This window comes from Augochlora pura, chromosome 10, assembly GCF_028453695.1.
Source record: "Augochlora pura isolate Apur16 chromosome 10, APUR_v2.2.1, whole genome shotgun sequence".
In the NCBI taxonomy this organism is placed as follows: Eukaryota; Metazoa; Arthropoda; class Insecta; order Hymenoptera; family Halictidae; genus Augochlora; species Augochlora pura.
This window is the reverse complement of record NC_135781.1, coordinates 34,752,626-34,769,077: the sequence shown is the minus strand read 5'-3', so window position 1 is coordinate 34,769,077 and position 16,452 is coordinate 34,752,626. Positions and strand designations below refer to the sequence as shown.

The following is a 16,452-nucleotide window of genomic DNA, read 5'->3' as shown; positions in this document are numbered from 1 at the left end:
TTTCATTATAATTTAGTCTTAGTCAATTTAGGCTTATTATACATTTATAAGATATTTTTCATAGGTTCTGATTTTATCAAATCAAAAGAAATTGTAAAATTGAAATTTGCTTATTGAAATAAATTTCGTCCTAACATGACACTAAAATAGTATCTATAATATAATTATATGTATAATTGAACCGGATCTTGTGTTAACTTATTTACTTATTGTATCTATAGTAGTAGTAGTAGTAGTAGTAGTAGCAGTAGCAGCAGCAGCAGCAGCAGCAGCAGCAGTAGTAGTAGTAGTAGCAGAAGTAGTAGTAGAGATACGATTAACGATAATATATACATACGTATATGTACAAGAAAATCTTACATCTCATTGGCAGAGTTTGTATAAATCGGATATTTAATTTAAACACAGGACCTTATCGTTATCTATGTAGTCAACGAGTAACATTGTACAGTTTATAAAAATGATAAGAGATAAAAAAGATGAATAGTGAAAGGGCAGTCTACATTCGTCCAGAACAGAATAAAATATGCTAGAATACACGATCTTGGTAACCACTGTCAGCCATACTAGAACTGGGTTTTGCTGGCCCTCCAGGTACTTGATGATGCGGGTGACGTATGTGGCCGGGACGTCTTGGTGGAGCTAAATATTCAAACATACTTTGCGTGTGCTGTGCCAACATTTTACTAAGATCACAAGGCATTGGATCAGTCCAGAAAAAATCATGATTCAACGCAGAATCCGAATCGTATCTTTTCAATGGATCAAGAATCAACAGCTTGTCCAACAAATCGCAAGCATAAGGATCTTTTAAATATGGTTTTAATCTATCTTTCACCTATAAAAAAAAATCTATTTTTCACAATCCTAGTTATGCGCGAGTGTTGTGTTTCATTAATAATATTTACCTTTCGCTTTTGACCTTTAGGTAACTCCATTTTATTAAATAGCTCCAAATTTTCTACGCCAGGCCAAGATTCTGTTACTATAGAACCACATAACTGAGAAATTAATACAAGTTGTTGTTGCTCTGTGTTCCCTTGCATTATAGGCGATCTGTAGGACAAGAAAATGTTTAAACTTGTCCATTTAATGTTTAGAAACATCCATGAATATTGACACATGCCTGGTCCACATTTCAGCCATTATACATCCTGCACCCCATAAGTCTACAGGAGGGCCATAATTTCTATCTCCAAGCAACAATTCCGGTGGTCTATACCAAAGTGTAACAACTCTGTTTGTATAACGATTTGGCTGGCCATTTTTGTTAGCGCTAAATGCACGGGCTAACCCAAAGTCGGCTAATTTCAATATACCATTTTTAGTTATTAAAACGTTTGCAGCCTTCATATCTCTATGTAATATCTGTAGAAAAATAAATCATTGTGCAAATTATAAATTTACAGATGATTGAAATCTATAGTCTACTCGTGAAATCCATAGTTTATGCACTTTACCTTATTACTATGAATATAGTAGAGTCCATTTAATAATTGTTGCATAACTTTCTTAATTTCTCCTAAACTAAATTTCACGTTAACATTTGACAATAAACCGGCCAAATCATGCTCACAGAAGTCAAATACAAGATAAAATGTAGAACGATAGCGATTATACTGGGTTGCTAAAATAAAATTTCTAATATTAATAATCTTGCATTTGTTTTAAGAAAAGGATACTTGAGATTATTTTCAGTAGATGTATTTATAAATGCACATACCTCGTGTCCTACATATTTCTATTAAATTCACTACATTCTCGTGCTTTAATAGCTGCAATATCCTTATTTCTCTTAAAGCAGTTATAGGAAACTGAAAAAAGAAATAATTAATAGAATATTATGTCATGTTCTTGAGACAATGAATGTCCCAAAGAGACATATTATATGCATTGTCGTTAAATACGTTAAATTTTATATGAAAGAAAATGAAAATATAATTAAACTAAGCTATTGGGAAAAAATGTGTTATATAGTAAAATATTTAAACATGTGCATACCCCTTCCTTTTCATTGTCCATCAACACTTTTTTCATAGCTACAAATTTCTTGTTACAATTTTTATCTCTAGCTTTGAACACCTCGCTGCGAAAGATTTATAATCGTTAAGGAGAAACAAAATCATTTTGATCACATAAGAACTTAACCTAAACGAGAAGTAATAATGTGTAACTCACCCAAAGGTGCCCTGACCGATTTTCGCGACTTTCTCATATTTGGTCGATTCGTCGCAATGGGGAAAATCGAATTCCTCAATATATTTCTCCTTTTCTTTTGTGTTCATTTTTTATATTTATCAGGTAAACATAGCTTCCAAAACCAAACAGCATCGTACGCAAGGACTCACGTCGATCCACCATGAAAGTGTTTGACAGAACATTTTTGTACATAACCTTAAAATAAAAAATTGATCTCGAGTCGAGCGTCACCTAGCGAGGACTGTGGCAGACAACCTCACGCTTTCGTATTGGGAACGATCATCGCATATTTATGTCTTTCGAATAACAAACAAGCAAAAGTCTGCTAGTATCGTACCGTTAATATTCGCCGAATTTCGTAGCGGACACGTCGAACAAAATGCGTGAAATCATTCTGCTCGATAAGAACACATAATTATGATACAACTGGACCGGTGTTCGAGAATCGAAATAATGCGAGGTACGTACTAGGTATATGTACCGAGTGCGATCAATAAATTATTGAGAAAGTCTTGTCAAAAATATATTTGCGAAAATGTTCCAGCATTACGACAACATTTACAAACATATTTTCATTCATTTGGAATTTATTTAAAATAGATTCGTTCTGTCAGGATATATTAACTTCTGCATGTTAATATCCCATAACCGAAACGTACTCGGAGTACGGTATAAAGATGCATTGAATGACAGTCAACAAGGTGTGTTCTATCAGCGATTATCAAGTGTCAAAGAAACTTGAACAATGCGAATAGGTATTGTTTCTTAATCAACTAATTGTTTAAGAAAATTCTTTCAAGTAAATAATTGATCGGCATTGGTTTCTTACCCACAATATCTTCTTCTACAAAGTACGAATTCATAGATTTAAGTACAACAAAATTGCTCGCGTTTATTTTTGTCATTCACATTTTTCTCTTATTGAATTTAATATTTTCCGTTTCGAACATTTAACATTTCATACATAAATTTATATGTGATCGTATGTTGTATTTAAGGTTACATATAATTAAATGTTTTATCTACGTGCTTTCTTCCAATAGTTTGAAGATTTTTGAAATACTGTTTTAAGGGAACATAAAATAATATTTTTTAATGAAATCTGCGGCTGTTTATATTTCGAAGTATTTTTGAAAAACAATTTCTAATAAATACCCATTGCATGACAATTAAAGTGACCCTAAAAGGACTGGTAATTGCCATGCAAGAAGTATCTTCTAGTTTGACCTTGAAATTGTTGTGTACTTTGTCAGCAATGCATGTAGTTGAGAATATATCATTAATACTTTATTTTTTAGCAATTTTAATCAAAATATTATAGTTGTATCAGTCATTCATAAATATTTCATTTATATACGTGCACCAGAAAAGTTGAATCATTACAAAAATGTAGTTTCTAATTATAATAAACTAACAAAATATTAAATATTTAGAAAAAACTATATCACCTAGAGCATCCATCTCCTAGAATGCGTTTTCTATATAGACTAACATAGGTAAATATTGATTTTGATATATTAAAGGTGGACAAGTATGAAATATTAAACATGTCTCATGGCTGGAGGCAGGAACAACAACAAGCGAAGTGGAAATTTAGACAGAACACATCAATGGCACTGTTGCCATCAACCGTATGCTTCTGTCGTGCCTGAACTTCCTTCAAGCATCACATTTAAAAAGTATCAGCTTGCTGAGAAGAATCGCATTGTTGCAAAAAGTCTTAGCGATCTACAAAATAATATTTGGAGGTAAAGCAATATTTTAATATGTACATTAAAAAACTTAAAAATCATTAATTAAATAATTCTAGAACTAATTTTTGTAAAAGAAATTTAGGGCCAGAGAATATGTACTCGATAAATGATTATATAATACCTTGAGATAATAGTTATCTTGAAAAAGGAAAGAAAAAGTTGTTTTTGACCAATAAAAATATTAATATTACATCTGCATGTTGTATCTACAGTAACAGTGAATTGCTCACAGTTATATATTATAATTTTTAGTATTAATACGTACTATACCAAGTATTTAAATGATTGATATCTATAAAGTTATAAAATATCTAAAACTCCCAATGTTTTAAAAGTGTAAAAAGACTGTAAAAATTTTGTTATGATATCTTTATATTATATATTAATTGTTGCATCCACTTAAAGTTTGTCCTTATTGTTATTATTCTTATTAATATTAATCTGTAACTGATGAGAATGCGTGTATAAAGTCATTTATGTGTTGAGAGTATAAGCTCTTGAATACATAAACTGAATGGAGTGTTTTATTGTAGAATATTTACGGACTCCTTGTATTGTGATCTTAACATAATACATGGATATAATATAATACGAACAAACCAGTGTGTCGTTCAAACCAGAGCACCACATTTTTATAAGGTTCTTCAACCTTATTTTATATACGCTAATAATCATATTGATTGCATCCTTGATAAACCAGGAATTTTTCATCATATTCAAGGCTTTGTGAGGTATCGCCATATCGCTAATCATATGCTTAGAGGCAGTATTTATGAGAATACGTACATGATCTTATTTCAATTCTGCAAGTAATATCTGCATAGATTTTTGTTTAATTGAGGAATATTTGTATTCTCGGAAACATACTTCAAATAATTATTAAATCCAGTAATAATAAAAAATTACCCAATCTTAGTTATATGCAGAAAAATAAATACAAATATTCCTAAATTAACATTTAACGCATTCTATGTATCCCTTTTATCGGAATTAAAAGATATTTATTTATATAAACTCTGTACAAATAATTCATCTGTTCTAATTAAATATTATGTAGTTTTAAAACCATAAAAAAATATTTGTATTTGTTTATTAAATTTGTATGCAATTTTAATGTATACGAATAAGTTAATATTTAATGTATAGATATAGATGTAATTATGCCCTATTCTATGGATGATCTAAGAAATTGTCAATTGTATATAGCCAAAATGAGTCGTTATTGTTTATTCGATTGCTTTCTTTAATTTCTATGCACCTCTTATATTTTATAGTGTTTTGCTATATTAATCGTGTCTAATTCTATGTTACACAAACAAAAATATAAATTATAGAACCTAATTAGCATGCTATGCTATTTTCATTCATCACCTCTATTGCCAATATCATAGAATGTAAAAATAATAGAATATTATCTAGTTTAGATGTATTTTCACTCGCTTCATTTAATCTGATATGTGTTTTAATATCATGTACGTTTTCAGGCGTTTGTATAGCAATACAAATTTGTTGCAAGAAGAGCAGATATTGGTGGAACTCATTTCGAATGTTACTTATACATCGAAACTTGTGAACGCATCTCGCGTTAATGTTACTTTCAACATCGACAAAAGGTTGCAATTTTTTATTATATTTTACACCACTGATTTTATACCACTGATTTTTCTATTCGTTTATATCGTGTACTCATCAATTTTTTTATTTATGCCAAAGATATGCAGATTGCACAAAAACAGATTGCAGTTCAACGGTAAAATTTAGAAATGCAAGAAACGTAGAGGAGTACGTTGCTGCGGATGTAAGTCCCACTTTATCCGATATGGCTGATTCTGGTTTAGAAACTGGTTCTGTAAGTCCACACGAAAACACGGCATCCGAAAATTCGAGTACCGACTTCGAAGAATTACAAGTCACTGAATATACATCTACAAACGAAGAGTTTGATAAGATACGCGTTAGGTGCGTCAACAATAGAGACCAGAAGGTAGTCGTTGATTCGGATCGCTATGATTCGGCCAATAATTACAATAGCACATGCCATATAAGAGACTTGGTGGAGTCAGGATTGATGGAATGTGCTTCAAATGACCATAGCGCAACATGTTCTTCCGTTGATGCAGAACAACCGCATCTAGATTCCTCTAGTTCATCAGCAGAGAACGCTCAGAAGGCAAAATTGCACACGGATGAAATTTTTCAATATGAAAATCAAGTCCTCAGCGATCCATTTTACGAATCGGACTGCGGCAGTGATGAGAACGAATTGTTTGAATTTGTTGATCTTGGCAATGCATCTTCTGTAAGTACCGATGTGGAGAAGGAATCGACTAAAGGAGAATCCACTGAGAAGCCGCAAGAGGAAAAGAAACTGGCCAATCATGATTACTGTCAAGGTGGAACTGCACAATCAGAAAATGCAAGGCTCGAAGAATCTCGTGAAGCGCCGAAACAGAAAAGTTCCTGTAGCACAAGCAACTATTACTTTATCGATGCCTCGACCCTTAGCGACGAAGTTGTGGTACCAACTTCGAAGGTAACCAAAAATCTATGTCCCGAAGAGAAGCCGCAATTGTATTCTTCCTATCCTTCCGAATATGCCGCAAACAAAAGCAAATCAAACGATTCTGGCGAGGAGCAATGCTACAAATTTACATCCGTTAGAACTAGTAATCTGCAAAGTGGGCATGAAAGGGTGGCAGAGTTTGAGAGAGAATTGAAGCTAACGGAATATCTGGAACCGCTTACGGATACAAGAAAGATAAGAAGAACCGATTCAACATCGGAAGATAAAATTAATATAAGCGCCGAAATGAACAAAGAGTCTTTAGTTGTAGAAATTAAAGAAGCTGACAGCGGTGAGAGCTCACACCCGTCTCCTTATCCCGACAATAATAAGAATATGAATAACGATCGACATGTTGTGTCGCGAACGAATACCGACACTGATGATTCTGTGAACTTAGCAAGCAGCAAAGGAGAAATTATCGAGAAAACCAATGATAAAGATCCAAACTTTGCAGAGGACACCCGACCACCCTCTCTTATCAGGAGAAACACATTCGAGTTAGATTCTAATGACGAGAAGTTGTCGGTGTTGAGACAAGAGTATGAACGACGGCAAGGCACTTTGGTATTCCAAAATGCTATACCTCAATATTCAGGACATCGCGTCGATGGCGATTCATGTTTCATCCCACCAGACGAACCCTCTATTTCCATGAGTAATGTGCTCAACAAATTTACTATAGATGTTCCAATCTCATCTGCTACTCAATATCATGCGATGCCATATCTGTCATTAGACAATGGAAAATACGAGGTTGACCAGGTGTCGGCAGAGTCTGTCAGTTCTCAGAAAAACGACGGTAAAACTAGCGTAACTTATCCAGTAACTAAAAGTGCCAGCGATAAAATGGTAATGAACTACGACGCAGAGGCGGACAATGGATCGAGCAGTTGTAGCAATAGTCTGCCAGTGACGTTGAATTGCATATTGGAAAAGGACACTAAAGCGGATATCTTGAAAAAGACTGCGAAGAATATTAAGTGTGACGAGACTACACCTATTATTTCGGGTGGAGTTAGCACGTCCGACTATTCGAAACCTACCGATAGTCCTACTGTGCGACGGAAAACGGAATCTACACCTATTGTTTCAGGAGGTTCTGTCATCATGAACGAACCTGAAGTAAGAGTGAAATCAGCGAGAATGTCTTCTTCAATGACTGCATGGGTTGTCGATATGAGCGATTGCAACAAAAATGATCCGAAACCAACGTCAAATTCCCATGTAGGCATGTCCCAAAGTTTTTCAACTTCTGAATGCGTCAAAAAACCAATAATAAGGAAAACAAGTAGTCATGAAAAGCACGGTAGCTTGGGATTCTTTGTTAACTTGAAAGATATGGATCGCAAGCCAATTATTCAACAGCAGCAACAGCAACAGCAGATTTGTCCACCACAGAAAAGAGATCAACAAGATGGTAGCAAATCCTATTGCGAATTTTACGTTGACATGTCTGCAGCGAATAGCGCATCGAAGATCAAGAAGATTGAAACGGAGGACTCTGCTGCCAAGCCTGACAAGGTCGTTGAAGGAGCGGATAAAAAGAATATATTCTCTATGTTCATTGACTTAAATGATCCACCTACGAGCGCAGAAACCATTGTACAGGCAACGCACAGAAGAAGTTTTTCCACATTTTATGATAAACGTGTGGAATTCAAATCAGACGATACTAATTCGAACGAGAGCACTACTACTACTACTACTACTACTACTACTACTACTACTACTAAAGAAGACCAATCGTTGAGTGATCAAAAATGCGTTAGGGAGAAAGCCAAACCGAGTGTGTTTATGTACATAGAGTCTGATTCTCCAGTAGTTAGAAGAAGGACTTTGTCCACGTCACGACCCACGTTCAAACGACATTCCTGGAATGTCGATAAGACCCAAGGTGCTAATACCAATAATGGACATATTGCGAAAGAAATTATATTCAGGAAAGAGCACAAACGAGCGCATAGTCTCTCTGTAGACCGTGGAGATTTGAAAAAAGTACAAGCCAAGCCTAGTTCTTCGAGTCATTCTTTGAGCGACGCGATAAAACCTGAATGCGGCTCTCAAAGAAACTCGAAACTTCTGAAGGAAGGTAACGGAGCCTTGAGTAATATGGATACATCCTCGGAGGACGCCTTTGAATACGACACGAGAGATACGCCCCCAAATTCTCACGTCGAAGTAATCAACGAAGAACTTCGTGTAAGCGTAAAGGAACATGACTATACAGAGTTGAAAGCCGATCGAATTGGAGATAACGTTAACACTACCGATCCCAAGACGTACGAAGATGAATTTTCAGAGCCCTCCGCGTGGGAGAAAACTTGTACAGAGAGCACCGAAGGACAAACGCGTAAAAGCGAAACATTTGATATTAGTAGCGGTAGCGGACCATCTCCCGACAGCGATAACCATGATTACGAACTATCGGAATTATTGAACGGTGAAGTGCCAAATATCGATCGAGCACAAGCAGTGCCTGCTGTAGGTAATAAGATATCTGAAACGCATAAATCGTTGAATGAAACGATCAAGAAAATTGAAAGCGAGTTCAAGGGTCCAGATTATGAAAAGCCAGGGACAACGTACGATAATCGTAATGTTACGTCGAAAAAAAGTGACAGAGTTATGGGACTTAATTTGAAGACGACGGCATCTACCTTTGTTCGGCTATCGGATTTGGATAAGACACCTGTAGCGTCCCACGCGTCGGACACTTTGGTCGTAAAAGAAGATAGAACTGCGTATCGAATGTGCAACAGCATCCCAGAAACATCCTGGATCGAGAGTAAGTTGGTCATGTCTAGGACAAATGGTTCGGTTAGGCCGTTGCCCAGAAAATTTACATCGATCATGAGCACCTCTTTACCGTCCAAACAAAAATCTCCTCTGGAAGACCTAACGGGAGAATACGATGGCGAAGGTATTATATCGGAATCCGATTTAAGTAGTATGCAGAGTAGCATGGGTCGTTCCGGGGCAGGTAAGTTGTGCAGGTATTCTATTCAAAAAACGTGCGGAAAGAAATGTTATAATCACCGAAATAGATGTTGGTTATCGTATTATTTTTAGAAGGAAGCACGGAGGAAACGGAAACGTCGAGTTTAGCAGGAGGAAGGCCATACAACCGATTAGGAGAAGATTTATTAAGGATGTTTTTGGAAGAAATTAATCCGGATGTTACAATCGATGTTGCTGGTCGCCGTATAAGAGCACACAAATGCATATTGAGTTCCCGTTGTCAATACTTTGCAGCAATTCTTAGTGGAGGATGGATTGAAAGTGCAGGAAATGTTATTTCTTTGCAAGGATACTCTTACGATGCCGTACACTTTGCTTTATGCCACATTTACAGTGGAGAAAGTAACATACCAGATTCCATAAGTATAGTAGAATTAGCGACATTGGCTGACATGCTGTGTCTGGAAGGTCTCAAAGAAGTTATAGGGTATACACTCAAAGTGAAATATTGCCACCTGTTTCATAAGGTATCTAGGATACCATTCGTTGTTATGCGATGCAGGTTCATTTGTCATTATTCATTATCTGAACTCTGATGTTGTAGCCTTGCCAAGTATGCGCTGTGGGTGTCTTGGAGTGTATGCCTTTAGCAGCAGCCTATGGCCTGGACGAAGTGTATCGGAAATCTCTTCGTTGGGTTACAAGACATTTTGTACGAATATGGCCATGCAAAGCGTTTGCAACTCTTCCAAGAGAGCTGATGGAAAAATGTTATCACCAACATATTGTGCACATGGTACGCAATATTTAATACGTATTGTCAAATGTTATTCAAGGTTTCCATAATGGTTACAAAATTTTAGTCGACGGACAATGTGCTTCAAACTATGATGGATTGCGATAAACTTCTTGCAACCCTGCCAAACGTTCGTTGGGCAGAACCAGTGTTTAGGATGGTTTCGAATTTGCTAGAAACGTCGGTCAAGTTTTTATCAGAGAATTTCTCAGGGGTATTGGGGAATGAAAATTTTCAGTCTCTTGGCCGAGAATTGACATGGAACATCAGTCGATTGGAAGACAACTTTTTGGCTGCTGCGGAACAATTGCCTCCCGAACAAGCGTGTAAAAGTTATTCAAAGTTGCATAAAATGTTGGCGTCGGTGCAAGTCGACGAAACTCAGGAAAAAACCAAATGGGGTCCTTTATTCGTTGATTTTCTTAAAAAAATACAGAGTCGTGTTGAAAAGTGTTTAGTCAGAGACGCGACTCGAGCAGCAAGAACCACAACATGGTTAAAAATGGATTTAGAATTGCGTCGTAGAATACAGGAGTTGGCTTGCCTTGTCATTCTACCTCATGAAACTGTGAAACGCCAGTCAAGACATTCTAACTTTGTTAAAGTAAATGATAGCATGCGTAACTTATACAATACTTGCAAATATAAAATTGTTCGTTTCACGATAACCATTTATATTTTCATAGGAACCTAAATTAGCGCCGAATCGATCAACGGCGAATCGCAGTTTGGATTTGAAGCGTGTAAAAATGGTTATATCCAAACACAACGATAGAACTTTGAAACAAATGGTAACTATACAACAAACGAAGAAAGTACTTAACAAGCCTAAAAGCGATCCATTGGAACGTAAAGTGCAAGAAGATAAACCTCCAGCTCCTGCAGAAACATCAAGACCTAAATCATGGCCGAATAAAGTCGAAGTAATTAATTTTCATAATTTTATTTGTTTCGTGCAAATGCGTAATACCGAATTTTGGTAAATTTTTCAGGTAAAGTCAAGGTACTTAGAGCCTAGAAATAAATCTGTTCCCAAAGAAACCATGCAACCACCGCAGCTGCAGGAGAAGGTATTGGTACCGCAACGACGAAAGATAATGATTTCATCTTCAGACTCGTCTCGAACATCTAGTCCCGCAATGAAACGCGCTACAGATAAGAAGCCACTGGCGAAGATAAAGTTACGTATAAAAAAGGACGTAAAAGCTCTTTCCTCCGATAGTTTAACCGACCCCAATTCGACTAAGACGACCAATGCGAAGGATTCGATTAGCAAAAGTTGTGGCATCACGCGTCCAGAATCGCCATCTTTCAAACAAAAAAATGCTGAGATAGGTTTGTCTGTGGATTCGCTAGCGGAATCAAAGAATAAGCCTGCTACGGTTACAAAAAAGAAAACCACTAAAATGGATACCTCGATGTCCACGGATAGTCTTATGACCGAGATAACGACCACGCCTAAATCGAACGTATCAAACAAACTGTCACCGACTCTAGGTAAAACGTTGAGCAAAACGCAAGCTTATGACAAGATAAAAAAAAGTTCACCACCTATGCAGCAAAGAAGTCCGTTGACGGCAACACGGAGGCCTCTCAAATCTTTGGAGAGTTCAACGGCTGCTAGTAGAAGCAGAGCAGCAGCTATAAGCGCTTACCACGGCTCGCCTAGTTTACGAAGAAATCTTCTCGATGCCGCAAAGACACCGGATATCCCAAGTAAGTTATTGAATAACGTGTCTAGTAAAGTCGCGACTACGCGGCCGGTTGCACAGTCCGCGATCAGTCATCCTAATCTGAAAAGAGAAAAGAAAGAAGGATTACCGAATCAGCAGGGTTCGGAAAGCCCTAGCAAAAGATCTTCCCCAATATCATCTGGCGCATATAAAGTAAATAAATCTGCGGTTACCAGTAAAAGGACGACTAATATTAAGGCTCCGAGCGATGAAAAGGTTAAAAATAAGTGCCATAACGGGGAAATTGCGAAGCAACCTACGGTGGGTTCCAGATCAGGCACCTTTCTAAAAGACGAACCCACAATACTTAAAAAAGCTGATATTAAATCTTCACAGATCAATACTTAAGTTTATAGACTGGTCGCTGTATATGTTTCCGTGGATACATTGCACCGTTAGACTTACAACTTATACATATAAATATATCAAACAAAAGATCGTCGTCTGTAATTGCAAAGTGATATTCCAACTGCGAATTCGTACTATGTGTAAAGATAGAATTACATATAATTTTAATTTAACGTAAGTTGCAGTTGACACAACCGTCAAGGGATACGTATATTTAAAATGCATTTACTAGATATATAGAAAATGTGCTATGATTTTGTTGTAGCGTTAAAAATATCTATAAATGAGATATGGCACTAGAGATACACAACCTTTGAATGAAATCGTTTTTCAATTATCCGGTCTCTGACAGAGGGAATAGTCTTGTTAGCGACAACTCCGATAGCGGTCGTATTCGGTTTATATTATACTTCGCAACCATATTGATAAAGTTATCACGTTTGATCGCAAGTGCAGCTAGCTTAACGTCCCACCCAATTTTCAACCAATGTGCGCATTAATATGTCATAGTATTACACACTACATACTTGTAGATCGTAGATCTAACATGGCCAGTTAGATGATAATTAGATAGATCTTTCTTTCTCTTCCATGTTAAAAAAAAGCCATATCACTCAAAATTATTTCATAGATTCGTTTACTCGTTTAAATGGTTGCAGTTAGCGTATGTAAAGTACATCCCCCTTGTCTTACCATTTAACGTTGCCATCTTACTAATTCTGATCATAGGTAGAACTCTGTTTACCCCTCCGGTGAGCCTGATTAATGAATTATATGTAGTTATTGTATTTATTTATTATTACATTTATATCTATATTTTGCAATGTACATTTCTATGCAATATTTGTATCTAGTCATTTATATATTTTAAATATTTACTTTTATGTAATGTTAATAAACAATTCGATATAATGTTAAAAAACTTGTCTAATTCTTTGGATTGTTTTTTTATTTTGTCTGTGCATTTAAATACAACTCAAACTTCTTTCGATACTTGATAATATACAATGTATTTTTTACACATCTAATAGTGTGCCTCTGGGTCTTGTTCTTTTTTGATCAGCTTCAGGTGGAGGCATAGTCTTTCGTTTATTCATTCCTTTCCTCTCTAATTGTTTTTCTATTATTCTTGCATTGTTCGCATATGAATCTGCAACCTCTCTCTAAAAATATAAAATGCATGACATATAGTACAAAGACGTAACACACAATAAATGATACCTACAGCTTCGATCTCGTCCTCTTCCTCGTCGATAGTAGACACGGTAACTGAACTGAATTTTCCCATATTTTTTGTATGTTTTGTCACCATTATCTTCTTTGGTTTCTCGATAGCTACTTGATTGTATATGTCTGTCATAGGACCCTCTCCAGAACTTTTAATTACAGCACCCTTTACAATAAATACAACATTTGTACCTTGATCGTGCTTGTAATAAAGAAAAAGCCCACACCTGTAACATGTACATGCAATTAGTATCGCAAAAACAGTAATACTTTTTCAGGTTTTTGTACATCCTTAAGAAAACAGAGTACTTTTATGAAATAAATTCTCACTTTTTACATTTTTGACGATATTGTTTTTCTATGCCTTCGGACCGTTTCAAATATACGATTTCGTCTTGCTCGCAAGTCATTTTATGAGCATGTTTACTTCCATCGATAACTCGTGCACCATCTCGCTTTCTCAAAGGTAATTTGTCTATTGCACAATCTGTATGAAGAACGAGCAAATTAGATTTATTACTGTATCTATAATCATGGAAAATAAAGTACAATGTAAATAATAAACACAACAAAACTAACCTAAAATTAATGTCATTTGTCCGCATAAACAATAATAAATATGCAGAGGTTTTTCCTCGCTATATTCTTCCTGATCCTTGGTGTCAGAACATATTATACTCCTTGAAACTACTTTCGGCATTGTTAAGGTACGTAATTATACCGTCAAAACACAAGCTTTAATAATATTTACACGACATCATGTTGACACATCCTGGTTTTCTCTTCGCATTACGCGGTTCTAAAAAATACCGACGAGTACCAGCACAACTTTTACCTAGTTTGAACGCTTTGCCACTACAGAAAATGGCGCTGTACTAAATACTTGAAATTTGAATTTTGTACAAAGCAAAGAAATCCGAAGGTAAGGAAAGCATTTCTATTTCTATTTCATAGTTCTGGCTTAGACCAAAGACGAGATATATGTATTTTTTATTTCGTTCAAGTATATACATGTATTATATATATATATATATATATATATATATATATATATATATATATATTTCGAATCAATCTCATCGAGTGATTTGTGCACGGATAACGCGTTTCATGGAGTCGGCATAAGATGTCGTTAGCGGTGGGAAAGAGTGGGGCCATCTGACGGTGAATGGCAGATTCGAAAGCGCGCAGGATTAGCTAACATAAGAGGATTTTCCAGTGCCTCCTGTAGTCGGAAATTGGAGTTGGAGTCGATCGCACTCGGCGTTTAGTCGTCGCGGGGTATAGCGTTTGCCGTGCAGTCCGGTGCAGTCGAGGGGGGCCAGTGGAAGCAAGAACCCGAGATGCCAATGGTGGGTGGCGAGCAGTCGCGCGACGTCCGTCAGATAGAAATGTGAACAGTGATCAATTGTCGCAATGTGGTGCAGACCCGATCGGTATCAGTAATCGTGGCTTGTAAACCTTGCTGATGTGATCTGTAAAAGGCAAAAGGCAACAAAGTGCAGTGACTCGACGTTGATTGGTGGTGCACGCAGCAGCGGCCCTTCGCGCACACAGAGGTACACGCAGGCACACGTACGTATTGAAACATACTTCGATACAAAACGGCCGTACTACAGCAGTACAGCTCTTTCTCCCTCCCTCCCTGTCTCTCGGTTTCCTCTCGATCGTTTCGTCTCTCTCTTACTTTCAGTCTCAGAGTCTCTGTCTCTCGCCTTCCTCGCTGCTGACGTTCCTTCTGCATTCCTGCAGTAGCTCGCACGTATTCGTACTTTTTTCCCTCGTTTTACTTGAGATTTACGACCGCGCCCCCTTCCTCCACATCCCCGGCTCAGTTCCGAACACCACGTTGTACGGTTTTCCAAGTTGCTATGAACGACAATCGAACTGTCCGCAGCCGGCTTCCCCGTTGGAATTCGATTGCGCGTCAAAAGAGAAGGGAAGAGACGGGAGAAACAAAGACTGGAGTAATTAGGATCCCATATCGTATTGTTTCAATCGTGGTAACGCGATCGCGAACCGAGCTATACAACCTTAAACATGGAATTGCCCTGTGCTGTGGCCTTTCAATGGGGATAGCAATTCTATTGGATCGAAGGTGTCTCCCTTTGTTTACTTTCGCGTTGCGGATTGAATGAACCGCGAGTGAATTTTTCAAACTTGGAAAGGAATTTTACAATATGATTAACCCCGTTACGCGCGATTCCTATACAATGAAATTAGCCGTGATACCGTGGGCGTTTTAGCAAGCGAGAAATATCGGTATTCATCGGGAAATCTCGGAATCGCTTATCTGTCAGCTGATGTTAAATCGGCCATGTCACGTTCTCTCAGCTTTCTTCCTGTGTATACATATATGCCGTGTGGAAGTACATCATGACAGTTTTAAATCGTTGATTTCGTAACGTTCGCGCGGTTTTTGCATCTGAAATCGGGAGAGGATTTACCTGGATTCGCTTCGCGAGTAAGTAAACCATTGTCAACTATTTTTTCGCTTCGTTTCTACGAATCCTATTCTAAGATATTTAGATTTCGATACAGCGTTATCATCGAAGCGATTTCCGATATTTGAATCACGAAGTTTCGAGTGACGTCGGTTGAAGTGAACATCAAAACGGATCGCCATTACGTCGACGCATCTCGATGTCGCAAAGCATTTTCTAACCAGTTTGAAAAAATGACAGCCTACGATGATTCAGTTAACTAATTCGATAAAGCAGTCGAAGTCAAAGAAATAATCATTAAAGCCGCTTCGATCTTATATAACGACATTTATCGACGACTGTAAAAAGGCTTCTGGGTCATGTAAGACGGTCCTCGCACACTAATTCAATTCAATCGGACACCATTGTTTAACGATTCCGATTAAAA

At 36.9% G+C, this 16,452-nt stretch overlaps 4 protein-coding genes across 7 annotated transcripts in view; 2 read left to right on the top strand and 2 right to left on the bottom strand.

The window, feature by feature from the left end:
* Window positions 1-167: 167 nt before the first annotated feature.
* On the bottom strand, window positions 168-2,364 carry Cdk9 (Cyclin-dependent kinase 9). The gene is made up of 7 exons (XM_078192210.1): window positions 2,179-2,364; window positions 2,002-2,086; window positions 1,724-1,814; window positions 1,461-1,627; window positions 1,127-1,368; window positions 909-1,056; window positions 168-838 (listed from the first exon to the last, which is right to left on the bottom strand). The coding sequence occupies exons 1-7, from the start codon at window positions 2,283-2,285 to the stop codon at window positions 530-532; spliced, it is 1,149 nt and encodes a 382-aa protein (XP_078048336.1). The 5' UTR covers window positions 2,286-2,364; the 3' UTR covers window positions 168-529.
* A 90-nt stretch (window positions 2,365-2,454) lies between these two features.
* On the top strand, window positions 2,455-13,288 carry LOC144475861 (uncharacterized). 4 transcript variants are annotated; one of them, XM_078192192.1, is made up of 10 exons: window positions 2,455-2,659; window positions 3,723-3,947; window positions 4,487-4,684; window positions 5,438-5,566; window positions 5,667-9,499; window positions 9,589-10,004; window positions 10,082-10,273; window positions 10,341-10,877; window positions 10,960-11,196; window positions 11,266-13,288. In XM_078192192.1, the coding sequence occupies exons 2-10, from the start codon at window positions 3,754-3,756 to the stop codon at window positions 12,352-12,354; spliced, it is 6,825 nt and encodes a 2,274-aa protein (XP_078048318.1). In that variant the 5' UTR covers window positions 2,455-2,659; window positions 3,723-3,753; the 3' UTR covers window positions 12,355-13,288. The 4 variants fall into 4 exon arrangements, with proteins under 4 accessions (XP_078048318.1, XP_078048322.1, XP_078048321.1 ...); XM_078192195.1 differs by lacking the exon at window positions 2,455-2,659 and adding an exon at window positions 2,882-2,900; XM_078192193.1 differs by lacking the exon at window positions 2,455-2,659 and adding an exon at window positions 2,884-2,954.
* On the bottom strand, window positions 13,286-14,411 carry LOC144475866 (STING ER exit protein). The gene is made up of 4 exons (XM_078192211.1): window positions 14,161-14,411; window positions 13,912-14,068; window positions 13,580-13,808; window positions 13,286-13,517 (listed from the first exon to the last, which is right to left on the bottom strand). The coding sequence occupies exons 1-4, from the start codon at window positions 14,279-14,281 to the stop codon at window positions 13,371-13,373; spliced, it is 654 nt and encodes a 217-aa protein (XP_078048337.1). The 5' UTR covers window positions 14,282-14,411; the 3' UTR covers window positions 13,286-13,370.
* A 385-nt stretch (window positions 14,412-14,796) lies between these two features.
* Mical (Molecule interacting with CasL) overlaps window positions 14,797-16,452 on the top strand; it is a 43,817-nt gene continuing 42,161 nt past the window's right edge. The window contains exon 1 of the mRNA XM_078193192.1: window positions 14,797-15,156. The gene's annotated coding sequence lies outside the window, so the exon portion shown is untranslated. The remainder of the gene's footprint in view (window positions 15,157-16,452) is intronic.